Source organism: Medicago sativa, chromosome 6, assembly GCF_051527215.1.
Source record: "Medicago sativa cultivar Bolivia chromosome 6, Bolivia_mono, whole genome shotgun sequence".
NCBI classification, from domain to species: Eukaryota; Viridiplantae; Streptophyta; class Magnoliopsida; order Fabales; family Fabaceae; genus Medicago; species Medicago sativa.
The window spans coordinates 87,935,255-87,947,618 of record NC_140754.1 but is presented as its reverse complement, the minus strand read 5'-3'; the positions used below and the strand labels follow the sequence as shown (position 1 = coordinate 87,947,618).

Genomic DNA, 12,364 nt, shown 5'->3' with positions numbered 1-12,364 from the left:
TACTTTATACTCAAGTAACTACATTTCTTTCCTTTAACAAACCTTTTTGTTTTCCTACATGAGATGAGTTTCTCACCTCTAAATGCATCTCCAATAGATAAAACCTTAAAATAGGTCTAAAATTATGACTTTAAAATTGGTTTGTTAATAACCAGTTCTTACACGTGTCATCCACGTAGCAGTTCCAATATGCTCCAATCAATCCACATTGGTATTTGAATAGAATTTGCATATTTTAGGGCTTCCATACATTGGTGTATGGCTTACCGTAAGACTAACAGATTCATCCTCTTGCTATTTGAAATGATTTTTGTTTTTATCAAATAAAGCATCAAGATATTTGTTATTGACTAGAGGTGCAACACAATTAGTAAAAACTCAACCCAACAATCTTATTATAGAGTGTGGTTCTTCGGCACAAAACCACCGTAAGCCTACTCCTGCAACTATTCACCAGTTCAGACACCGTATTTTTATACAATTCTTTTGCAGTACAAGGAAATGCGAGTTCCATTTTGGATAATTGTTCCATAAGTTGCAGTGTCTGGAATGCAGCTATATTATTTCATTTTTGACAGCAAGGTGAATGCTTCACCAAACAAGCCCTTGCTACAAAACCCATGGACCATAATGGTATATGTATATGCATCAAGATTGTAGCCTTTCACCGAAAGATCTTCAAAAACCTTCCATGCATCCTTTAGCCTTCCAACTTTACATAATCCATAGATAAGAATATTGTACGTGTACATACTTGGTTGAATACCATGGTCTTTAAGTTTCGTTAAAAATACAATTGCCTTGTCAACATCACCGTTTTTGCATAAAGCATCCAATATAGAGTTGTAAGTAATTATATTAGGTGGTTGACCTCTATAATGCATTTCATCGACAAGCTCCAAGGCATATGAGATTCTCCCCGATTTGCATAAACCATCAATAAGGGAATTGTAAGTTACCACATTAGGAAAAATTTGTTTGCAATGCATTTCTTCAAAGAGATTCATGGCTTCATCCACCATTTTCATCTTACAAAATCCATTAATCATGATATTGTAGCTATCGGCGTCAGAAGTCACTCCCTTTCGGGCCATAATGTTGAACATAATCTTAGCTTTGTTCACTTGACTAACAAGACAATATCCATTCATTAAGCAGCTATAAGTGACGACATTAGGTTTAATGCCTTTTTCCATCATCATAGCAAACATATTTTTAGCTTCTTTCATTTTTCCTTCCTTACAAAGTGCATCAACCAATATATTAAAGGTATACACATCAATGTTGATATTTTCCAATATCATTTTATGCAACAAACCAAATGCATCATTCAATTGACCCACAACGCAAAAGCCATGAATCAAAGTGTTGTAAGTTACAATGTTCGGAGAAATTCTCTTAGTAACCATTTCAGAATATAAATCAACAGCATCATTAACAAGTTTATCTTTGCACATACCATCAATAATCGCACTATACATTACCACATCAGGTTGAACCAATTTTCCATCAACACGTCTAAACAACTGCAAGGCAGCTCTTGTTTCTCCAACTTTACATAACCCGTTGATCAAGGTACTATAACTAACTTGGTTCAAATGAAATCCAAGCGCTACCACCTTGTCATGAAAGTGCAATGCTCGATGGATGTCACCTTTGAGACATAGACCCTTGATGAGTGCAGTCAATGTTATGGTATCCGGCTCGTAACCCTTTTTGAGAATGTTGGCAAACACGGAAAAGGAAAAAGAGTTTTGACCTAATTGAGAAAAGCAATTGATCAATATGTTGGAAGTAACTAGGTTAGATGCAATTCCATTGAATTCCATTTGTCGGTGAAGGGAAACAACAGTGGTGTAATGGTTTTCTTTGACAAGGGAACCTAAAATTTTACCAAATGTAAAAATGGGTGGGGAAGGATTTTGATGAAGCAAGCTATTGAATAAGGAAACAAGACTGTGTTCCGCTTCATCATGGAATTGAGAGTATGATCTTGAATTTGAAAATTTAGGGCTTGGATTTAAAACAAACCTCAAAGTTGCAACAAAACAGATTAAGAATGCCATTTTAGTGAATCTTTGACACGACACTGCAAAACCTACTTTTTTGTTTCTTACATTCAGTGGTTTAGCGAAACAGATTAAGAAGTGCCGTGGATTCAATGGTCTAGCGAGGACAGCACTTGTGTGACATTATGTCACGGTGACACTGCAAAACCTACTGTTGTGTTCTTTTCTGTTATACACACACTCACACCAAAATGTCACGTTTTTAGAATTTTATTGCTAATATAAAAGAATCCATTCAAATTTATTACTCCATCTATTCTTCCAAAATACTCACTCCCATCCTTTTCATTTGATCTATGTTATGAACTAAATATATCATTTTTTTTGAAGGGAAATATATCAATTTCTGTTTACATTGTTTCTTACAAATGGACTAGAGGTAGGGATGGTAATTATCCGCAAGTTTGAACGGGTATAGACGCAGATATGTGAATTCAAGTGTCCAGTCCGCCCTGTGCCCACACATTATATATACTATAATTATAATTTTATGTAATACTAAAAATAGTTAATTAATCCTTAGTAATTAGTATATGATTTGTAACATGCACTTGTTTTTTGTATTAATTATAGTAAAAATTATATATACTATAATTATAATTTCATGTGAAAATCTCAATTAATATTATTTTTACTAGCAAAAAGGCGGGCACTCACGTGCATGTCTTTCCGCTCTTTTTATTACGTTAACGTTTAAAAATTATGAACCAATTTTTTTTATGAAATTTTGATTTTGAATAAAACTAAAAATATAAATATTTGTTGCTTTCAAGTTATAACAAACCAAACTAACAATAATTATCTATTTTAATGACACCAACGATATATATAACAAATACAATCTAAATTCTTTTTTTCAATGACACCAACAAAAATTATTATTATAGAAAAAGTTGTTTAAGGGTATAATTAGAATAATGAAAAAGTAAGTATAAATATACTCATCTAGTTTGTTACACTTTTTAAATGATAAAAGAAAAAAAAAACAAACATAATATTCTTATTTACATTTTTTTTAATATTTTAATTTATTTTTATCTTTTCGTCACATGTGTTATTTGTATTGAAAATTAAGGGTATTTCTGGAAAGAGAAGAAGTCAACCCAAAAGAGCTGAAAGATGTTGTTTTCTTTATATCTACTAGTGAAAAGACGGGCTTTTTATTGTGCTAACGTTTGAAAATTATTAATAGTGTTTTTTTTTATGAAATTTTGATTTTGATTAAAACTAAAAATATAAATCTAAATTTGGGATAATGAAAAAGTAATTATAAATATACCCATCTAATTTGTTACACTTTTTAAATGATAAAGGAAAAAAATATTCATATCGTGTTTGTTTCATTTTTTTTAATATTTAAATTTATTCTTATTTATTTGTTACATGTGTTATTTGTATTCAAACTTGAGGGGACATTTTTAGAAAGAGAAAAAGTCAGCCCAAAAGAGGTGAAAGAGGTTGTTTTCTTTTGAAGGAAAAAAGAAAATTATTTAGTTAGTCATTTTTCCTTTAAATTCATGTGAATTTATCTTAACACATCCATAAAACCTGTTCCACCTAACTAACAAAACAAACTAGCGTAACACATGGTAATCCAAGTATATCCAAACTAGTTTAACATATTTTAATTAATTTTTTATTTCTTGTGAAACAAGTTAGTTATAATAGGCAACGTAGACTTAATATAATAGTATTGTTTTGACTAAGCAACTGAGAAGTAAGTTAGAGAATTCAGAATTTCATTCCCATTTTTCACTCATGGCTTGGTTTAGAAGTACAGGAAAGCTTATTGTTCAAGCTTTACATGCATTGCCTTCAACTTCAACTTCAAGGCTTCCATCTCATAATTCTATTTTTCAGCCTAGCACCAGAATTTCCCAATCTCGCTATTTTAATTTCGCTACCAAAGGTGCTACCTATAATAGGTTTTCTAAGAGAATAGGAACAAGTGGTTTTGAAATTAACAAGAGTTTTAGGAGATTTTACTCTTTGAACCCTAAAAATGTGTGGCATTTTATGCCAAAAGGGGCAAAAGATTGGTTTCAAGATCCTAAAAATGTTTTCGGTGTTGTATTTGGAGTTGTTGGTTCAGGTGTTTTAATTACTGTGTGTTATCAAAATATGGAAACTATTCCTTACACAAACCGAACACATGTCATTCTAGTTTCAAATGCCATGGAGAAGAAGCTTGGAGACTGCGTTTATGAAAAGATGAAGGCAGACTTTAAAAATGAGTTGTTGCCGGCAACACACCCTCAAAGTGTGAGAGTTGGGATGATAGCGAACAATATTATCGATGCGATGAAGAAAACATTGAATAAGGAGACTGATCGGAGTGATTTAGGGTATGGTTCAGAAAATGAAGGAAAAGTTGAAGGGAATTGGCAGATGGAGGATGAGAAACTTGATGACAAATGGGTTAAGAAGGGTAAGGAACAAGATTCGCAACCTTATACGTCGCATTTGGATGGACTGAATTGGGAGATTTTGGTGGTGAATAAGCCTTTTGTTGATGCCTTTTGTTTACCTGGTGGGAAGATAGTTGTATTCACCGGTTTGCTTGAACATTTTAGCAGTGATGCAGAGATAGCAACTTTTATCGGACGTGAGGTATTCATTTCATTCGCTCTTTATGTCTGTTTGGATTAACTTATTTGAATTTATCTACTTGCTAAGCGCTTCTGAGTCTATTTGAGAGATATTATGGAAACAATTTATGACATGATATATGTTTACAGCTTAAATGAAAACAAATTGACTTTATTTTATCTTTTGTTATAGAAACAGCTTATACTTAAGCACTTGTATAACAAAAGCTTATGCGAAACGTGCTTAATTGAGCTATTTATCCAAACAAGGTCATTTTTTTTGCAGTTTAATATGTTTAAGAGACATAAAATCTAACACTTTGCTGCTTGGTAATTAGGTTGGACATGTTGTAGCCAGACACAGTGCTGAGCAGTTTACACATAATCAGTGGTTTTCAGAACTCAGACATAGTAGTGATAATAACAGACTGTCATCACTTTTCTTTTGGCGACCTTTCGGAGAAAGGTAATGATTCCTCCATTGTTTATCTTTATAACAATTGAATTTTTGTGATGTTCTTTAATAATTCATTGGTAGACAGGTTAGAATAGGAGTGCGCATTAAATATTAGATAGTAAGAGAAGTGAAAAACATGAAATTAGGTCAAAGACTAATAAATTTTGGCTCAATTAGTGTTACCAGGCCGAGTTTACAATTTTGGCCTCCCAAAACAAGTTGACTCGCAAGCAGAATTGTTTTCCGCACAAACTCAAAAGACTCGCATTTTTTTTTTTTTGCGAGTTGACAAGTTCGTCAAAAAATTAAAAAAAAGTAAACTTAAAACGCAGCCCTTTCTTTAAATCAAGGGTTGCGAATCATGTCCTTCGCATAAATGAATGATTATTAACTGTTATATGAATGATTAAATGTTCTCGGAGTTATTAACTTATTATACCTAGTAGTACCTACTCTCTAGAATAATTATCATTCGGTTCAGGAAGCAAACCGAACTGTTACCACAGTTCAGAAAAATTGAACTGAACCCTTATCGAATTGCCTCGAACCAACTTTTATAGAGATTTGGTGCACCATTTCTGTAGTTTCTAAACCAAACTGGGATTTTTTTAACCAAATTATACTAAGGATAACTAGGACAATTGAAATTAAATAAAAGACCGAACCAAATCAAGTATTAGAAATTAGGACTATTTCAAAAAGACAAAAACCAAATTGCTGAACTGAACTGCAACTATATTTCATAAATTGAACTAAACCGAACTGGTTTCGTATAGTTCAAGAACTGTTAGTCACAGTTTGATTCTTTTTCAATGTTGTTCGTGATACGCCCAATCCTCATCGGGCCAAACCAGCGGCATTGTTACAGAACCTGCAGCATTGTTATGAACTAGTGAAACGTATGAGCTGGTAGTGATAGCTAGAATATTCCCTAGCATTGTTCCTGTGACATGATCTAAAATTATAGGAATAGGCAACAAATCCACTTGTGTAATTAAGCCCACATTTCTTGGTTGAAATAGAAAATTGTATAATATTAAGCGTTTTAGGATGCAATATTGATTGTGGAAAGGTTAAGGACGGTAATTTGTTGGTTAAAAATTTGTGACATAACAAAATTTATTGACGACATTCAGGATGGAAAAAGAAGCTGATTACATTGGGCTTCTATTAGTCGCATCAGCAGGCTATGATCCTCATGTGGCTCCTACGGTCTTAGAGAAATTCATTGATCGTGATTCTATGCTTACAGATTATCGCTCTACTCAACATCGACCTCATATATCTAAAGCTGAAGCCGAGGCAAAATATAGAGCTGTATTGCATGCTCATGCTGAGGAAACAAAAAGAGCTGAATTGCTCTTTCAAGCTCAGGTAAGAAAAAGAGCCGAATCGCTCGCTAAAGCTCAGGTAATGGATGAAGCTCTTACTATATATGAGAATGTAAGAGCTTGACTAGGGGTTGAAGGTTTTTTTTCTTTAGGACTACAATGATTGTATGGTATCTAGGCTCTTTAAAGCTCGTTGTTTTCCAAGTAGTAACTATTTTGATTCGAAATTTGGACACAAACAAAGCTTTGTCTGGCAAAACATTTTTCTGCAAAAAAGTAGTCAAAGCAAGTGCAAGGTGAAAAATTGGTTTAGGTATGGATAACCCCATTTTTTGATCCTCCATGGCTTTGAGATGGAGCTTCTAAGTGAAGGCCAACCATTATGGACGATTCAACAGGCACACTTGCATATGCTCATACATTATGAAAATCATTCGTGGAACCATCACTTGTGTTGCATAATTTCTGTATTTTTTTTTAAACTAATTAATTAGTTTAAATAAAGTAATGAACTTTTGTTCTCTAATAAATTATATTTTTTTTGCAGATTATACATTTAAATCTAGAGAAGTTTGATTAAATTTCACTAATTTTTTAGATTAAAAACAAGAAATATCATAAAAAGTATAAATTGTTATGAAACTAAAGAAATAGGAACGAGAATAAAGTAGAGAGAAGCAGAGAAGGAGAAAGAAAGTAAAGAGAGATGATTCTATTATTCTCTTGTGATGTGTACAATTAGGTTACATATAAGCTCTATTTATAGAGAAATACAATGACTTGGGGAACAAGCACCAATGACTTGGGGAGCAAACATAATATAGCCCAATAAGCTAATAGTATGACCCAATAACCCAATTGTTATATGGACATCCACTTATAATATTCATAACACTCCACTTTTAATTCATTTTCAATTTCAATTCAATTTCAATTTGATTTGATTAGTAGTTATATTTTATTTGCTAAATCTATGAAGTGTTTAGGTGTTGCTTCAAATATTAATGGAATAATGAAATTTTTTATTTTTTACATTTCTCTTCAATTCAATTTGATTCAAATAATTGATTCATTTTTTTTCTTAATTCACTTAGGCTTTGTTTGGGAGTTTGGAGGGGAAGGGAGAGGAGGGCTTTGGGGGGTTAGAAATATATAGAAAAATGGACAAAAAATTCACATTTTTTGAAAGAACAACTTTTTAGAGAATGATAAACTAATACTTATGATTAATATACTTTTAATTTTAAGAATATTATAACAACATAGATTGAATTTGAAAAATTCATATAAACCCTCCATAACCCCCCAAAACCCTCCCCCAATGCAATTTTTGAGTTCCCCCAAATGAGGGGGATTTTGAGTTCCTCCAAAGCTCTCTCCTCCCAATGTTTTCTATTTGTTCCACTTGCTCCTTCCTTTTTTCCAAAACCCTCCCCTCCAAACTCCCAAACAAAGCCTTAGGTGTTACTTCAATTATCAACAGAATAACGATTTTTGAATTTTTTTTTTTTAGTGTTATTGTTTATGATTATGTCATTTTGTTAGTTTGAATGATTTTGTTTATGGAATTTGTGTGAAATGATTTTCTGTTTTTTTGAGGTTCGTAGTTTAGATGTTGACTTTAGAATGATGTGAATATACAATTCTTTTCCCTTCACTGTTTCCTATTTGATCAAAACAATAAATAAATAAATAAATAAATAAATAAATAAATAAATATTTGATTCATCAATACACAACATGAGGAGATTTCATAAAGAGATGAACAAAATGAGGTCTGTTTCTGAGTATTTACCATTCTGCATCGCCTTTGGCTGCCTTTAATTCGAAGGTCACCTCCTTCTTTGTCGCATTTGGATGGATTGAATTGGGAGGTTTACTATAAATAATCCAAAAGTTTATGCCACATGTTTCCCTGGCAGGAAGATTGTTGTTTCTACTAGTTTGATCGAGCATCATGCATGTGATGCAGACAATGAAAGAGAGCGAGTTAGTTAGAGACAATAGAGCTGTGACTTTATTGTAGAAAGACAAAGCCTAGCAGAATAATTTTTGTAAGACCGGCATGGCAGAGCAACTTTTTCGCTAGAAAACTAGCCAGCTATGTCTATAAATGCACGTACATGCAAGGCTGACAATGGTGCTGATGACAGAAAAATGGTGGCAACGGCTTGATGTATTTTTACGTTTGTTTACACTAGTTCTTCTTTAAAGGTTCATGACCTGCGACCTTGTATTTTTATGTTTGATGCATCAATATCGATTTTTTAATATTCTAATATAACTATCTAACTATGATTCGACATGACTCTTTTGGTTCATTTTGTATTGCATCTTACTTTAGCAAGGAATTAAAGTACTGTGGTGCATCTGTTCTGTTTCAATGCTCCTTTCTGCCAGTCAATGTTGTCTTCGTCATTAAAAATATACTCATGCTTGTTTTCAACCAACGTAAGCCTACTCCTGCAACTATTCACCAGTTCAGACACCGTATTTTTATACAATTCTTTTGCAGTAGAAGGAAATGCAGTTCCGTTCTGGATAATTGTTCCATAAGTTGCAGTGTCTGGAATGCAGCTATATTATTTCATTTTTGACAGCAAGGTGAATGCTTCACCAAATAAACCCTTGCTACAAAACCCATGGGCCATAATGGTATATGTATATGCATCAAGATTGTAGCCTTTGACCAAAAGATCTTCAAAAACCTTCCATCCATCCTTTAGCCTTCCAACTTTACATAATCCATAGATAAGAATATTGTACGTGTACATACTTGGTTGAATACCACGGTCTTTAAGTTTCGTTAAAAATACAATCGCCTTGTCAACATCATAGTTTTTGCATAAAACATCCAATATAGAGTTGTAAGTAATTATATTAGGTGGTTGACCTCTATAATGCATTTCATCGACAAGCTCCAAGGCATATGAGATTCTCCCCGATTTGCACAAACCATCAATAAGGGAATTGTAAGTTACCACATTAGGAAAAATTTGTTTGCAATGCATTTCTTCAAAGAGATTCATGGCTTCATCCACCATTTCCATCTTACAAAATCCATTAATCATGATATTGTAGCTATCGGCGTCAGAAGTCACTCCCTTTCGGGCCATAATGTTGAAAATAATCTTAGCCTTGTTCACTTGACTAACAAGACAATATCCATTCATTAAACAGTTATAAGTGACGACATTAGGTTTAATGTCTTTCTCCATCATCATAGCAAGCATATGTTTAGCTTCTTTCATTTTTCCTTCCTTACAAAGTGTATCAACCAATATATTAAAGGTATGCACATTAGGGTTGATTTTTTCCAATATCGTTTTATGCAACAAACCAAATGCATCATTCAATTGACCCACAACACAAAAGCCATGAATTAAAGTGTTGTAAGCTACAATGTTGGGAGAAATACCTCTATCATGCATTTCATCGACAAGCTCCAAAGCATATGAGATTCTCCCCGATTTGCACAAACCATCAATAAGGGAGCTGTAAGTTACCACATTAGGAGAAATTTGTTTGCAATGCATTTCTTCAATGAGATTCATGGCTTCATCCACCATTTTAATCTTACAAAATCCATTAATCATGATACTATAGCTATGGGCGTCAGGAGCCACTCCTTTTCGGGCCATAATGTTGAACATAATCTTAGCTTTGTTCACTTGACTAACAAGACAATATCCATTCATTAAGCAGCTATAAGTGACGACATTAGGTTTAATGCCTTTTTCCATCATCATAGCAAACATATTTTTAGCTTCTTTCATTTTTCCTTCCTTACAAAGTGCATCAACCAATATATTAAAGGTATACACATCAATGTTGATATTTTCCAATATCATTTTATGCAACAAACCAAATGCATCATTCAATTGACCCACAACGCAAAAGCCATGAATCAAAGTGTTGTAAGTTACAATGTTCGGAGAAATTCTCTTAGTAACCATTTCAGAATATAAATCAACAGCATCATTAACAAGTTTATCTTTGCACATACCATCAATAATCGCACTATACATTACCACATCAGGTTGAACCAATTTTCCATCAACACGTCTAAACAACTGCAAGGCAGCTCTTGTTTCTCCAACTTTACATAACCCGTTGATCAAGGTACTATAACTAACTTGGTTCAAATGAAATCCAAGCGCTACCACCTTGTCATGAAAGTGCAATGCTCGATGGATGTCACCTTTGAGACATAGACCCTTGATGAGTGCAGTCAATGTTATGGTATCCGGCTCGTAACCCTTTTTGAGAATGTTGGCAAACACGGAAAAGGAAAAAGAGTTTTGACCTAATTGAGAAAAGCAATTGATCAATATGTTGGAAGTAACTAGGTTAGATGCAATTCCATTGAATTCCATTTGTCGGTGAAGGGAAACAACAGTGGTGTAATGGTTTTCTTTGACAAGGGAACCTAAAATTTTACCAAATGTAAAAATGGGTGGGGAAGGATTTTGATGAAGCAAGCTATTGAATAAGGAAACAAGACTGTGTTCCGCTTCATCATGGAATTGAGAGTATGATCTTGAATTTGAAAATTTAGGGCTTGGATTTAAAACAAACCTCAAAGTTGCAACGAAACAGATTAAGAATGCCATTTTAGTGAATCTTTGACACGACACTGCAAAACCTACTTTTTTGTTTCTTACATTCAGTGGTTTAGCGAAACAGATTAAGAAGTGCCGTGGATTCAATGGTCTAGCGAGGACAGCACTTGTATGACATTATGTCACGGTGACACTGCAAAACCTACTGTTGTGTTCTTTTCTGTTATACACACACTCACACCAAAATGTCACGTTTTTAGAATTTTATTGCTAATATAAAAGAATCCATTCAAATTTATTACTCCATCTATTCTTCCAAAATACTCACTCCCATCCTTTTCATTTGATCTATGTTATGAACTAAATATATCATTTTTTTTTTGAAGGGAAATATATCAATTTCTGTTTACATTGTTTCTTACAAATGGACTAGAGGTAGGGATGGTAATTATCCGCAAGTTTGAACGGGTATAGACGCAGATATGTGAATTCAAGTGTCCAGTCCGCCCTGTGCCCACACATTATATATACTATAATTATAATTTTATGTAATACTAAAAATAGTTAATTAATCCTTAGTAATTAGTATATGATTTGTAACATGCACTTGTTTTTTGTATTAATTATAGTAAAAATTATATATACTATAATTATAATTTCATGTGAAAATCTCAATTAATATTATTTTTACTAGCAAAAAGGCGGGCACTCACGTGCATGTCTTTCCGCTCTTTTTATTACGTTAACGTTTAAAAATTATGAACCAAATTTTTTTATGAAATTTTGATTTTGAATAAAACTAAAAATATAAATATTTGTTGCTTTCAAGTTATAACAAACCAAACTAACAATAATTATCTATTTTAATGACACCAACGATATATATAACAAATACAATCTAAATTCTTTTTTTCAATGACACCAACAAAAATTATTATTATAGAAAAAGTTGTTTAAGGGTATAATTAGAATAATGAAAAAGTAAGTATAAATATACTCATCTAGTTTGTTACACTTTTTAAATGATAAAAGAAAAAAAAACAAACATATAATATTCTTATTTACATTTTTTTAATATTTTAATTTATTTTTATCTTTTCGTCACATGTGTTATTTGTATTGAAAATTAAGGGTATTTCTGGAAAGAGAAGAAGTCAACCCAAAAGAGCTGAAAGATGTTGTTTTCTTTATATCTACTAGTGAAAAGACGGGCTTTTTATTGTGCTAACGTTTGAAAATTATTAATAGTGTTTTTTTTATGAAATTTTGATTTTGATTAAAACTAAAAATATAAATCTAAATTTGGGATAATGAAAAAGTAATTATAAATATACCCATCTAATTTGTTACACTTTTT

At 32.5% G+C, this 12,364-nt stretch overlaps 1 protein-coding gene and 1 pseudogene across 1 annotated transcript; one reads left to right on the top strand and one right to left on the bottom strand.

The window, feature by feature from the left end:
• Positions 1 to 294: 294 nt before the first annotated feature.
• On the bottom strand, positions 295 to 10,113 carry LOC146917876 (uncharacterized; annotated as a pseudogene).
• Positions 3,727 to 6,975, top strand: LOC146917877 (mitochondrial metalloendopeptidase OMA1-like). The gene is made up of 3 exons (XM_085716651.1): positions 3,727 to 4,679; positions 4,996 to 5,123; positions 6,251 to 6,975. Exons 1-3 carry the CDS (start codon positions 3,828 to 3,830, stop codon positions 6,567 to 6,569), a joined length of 1,299 nt encoding a protein of 432 aa, XP_085572777.1. The 5' UTR covers positions 3,727 to 3,827; the 3' UTR covers positions 6,570 to 6,975.
• Positions 10,114 to 12,364: the final 2,251 nt, after the last annotated feature.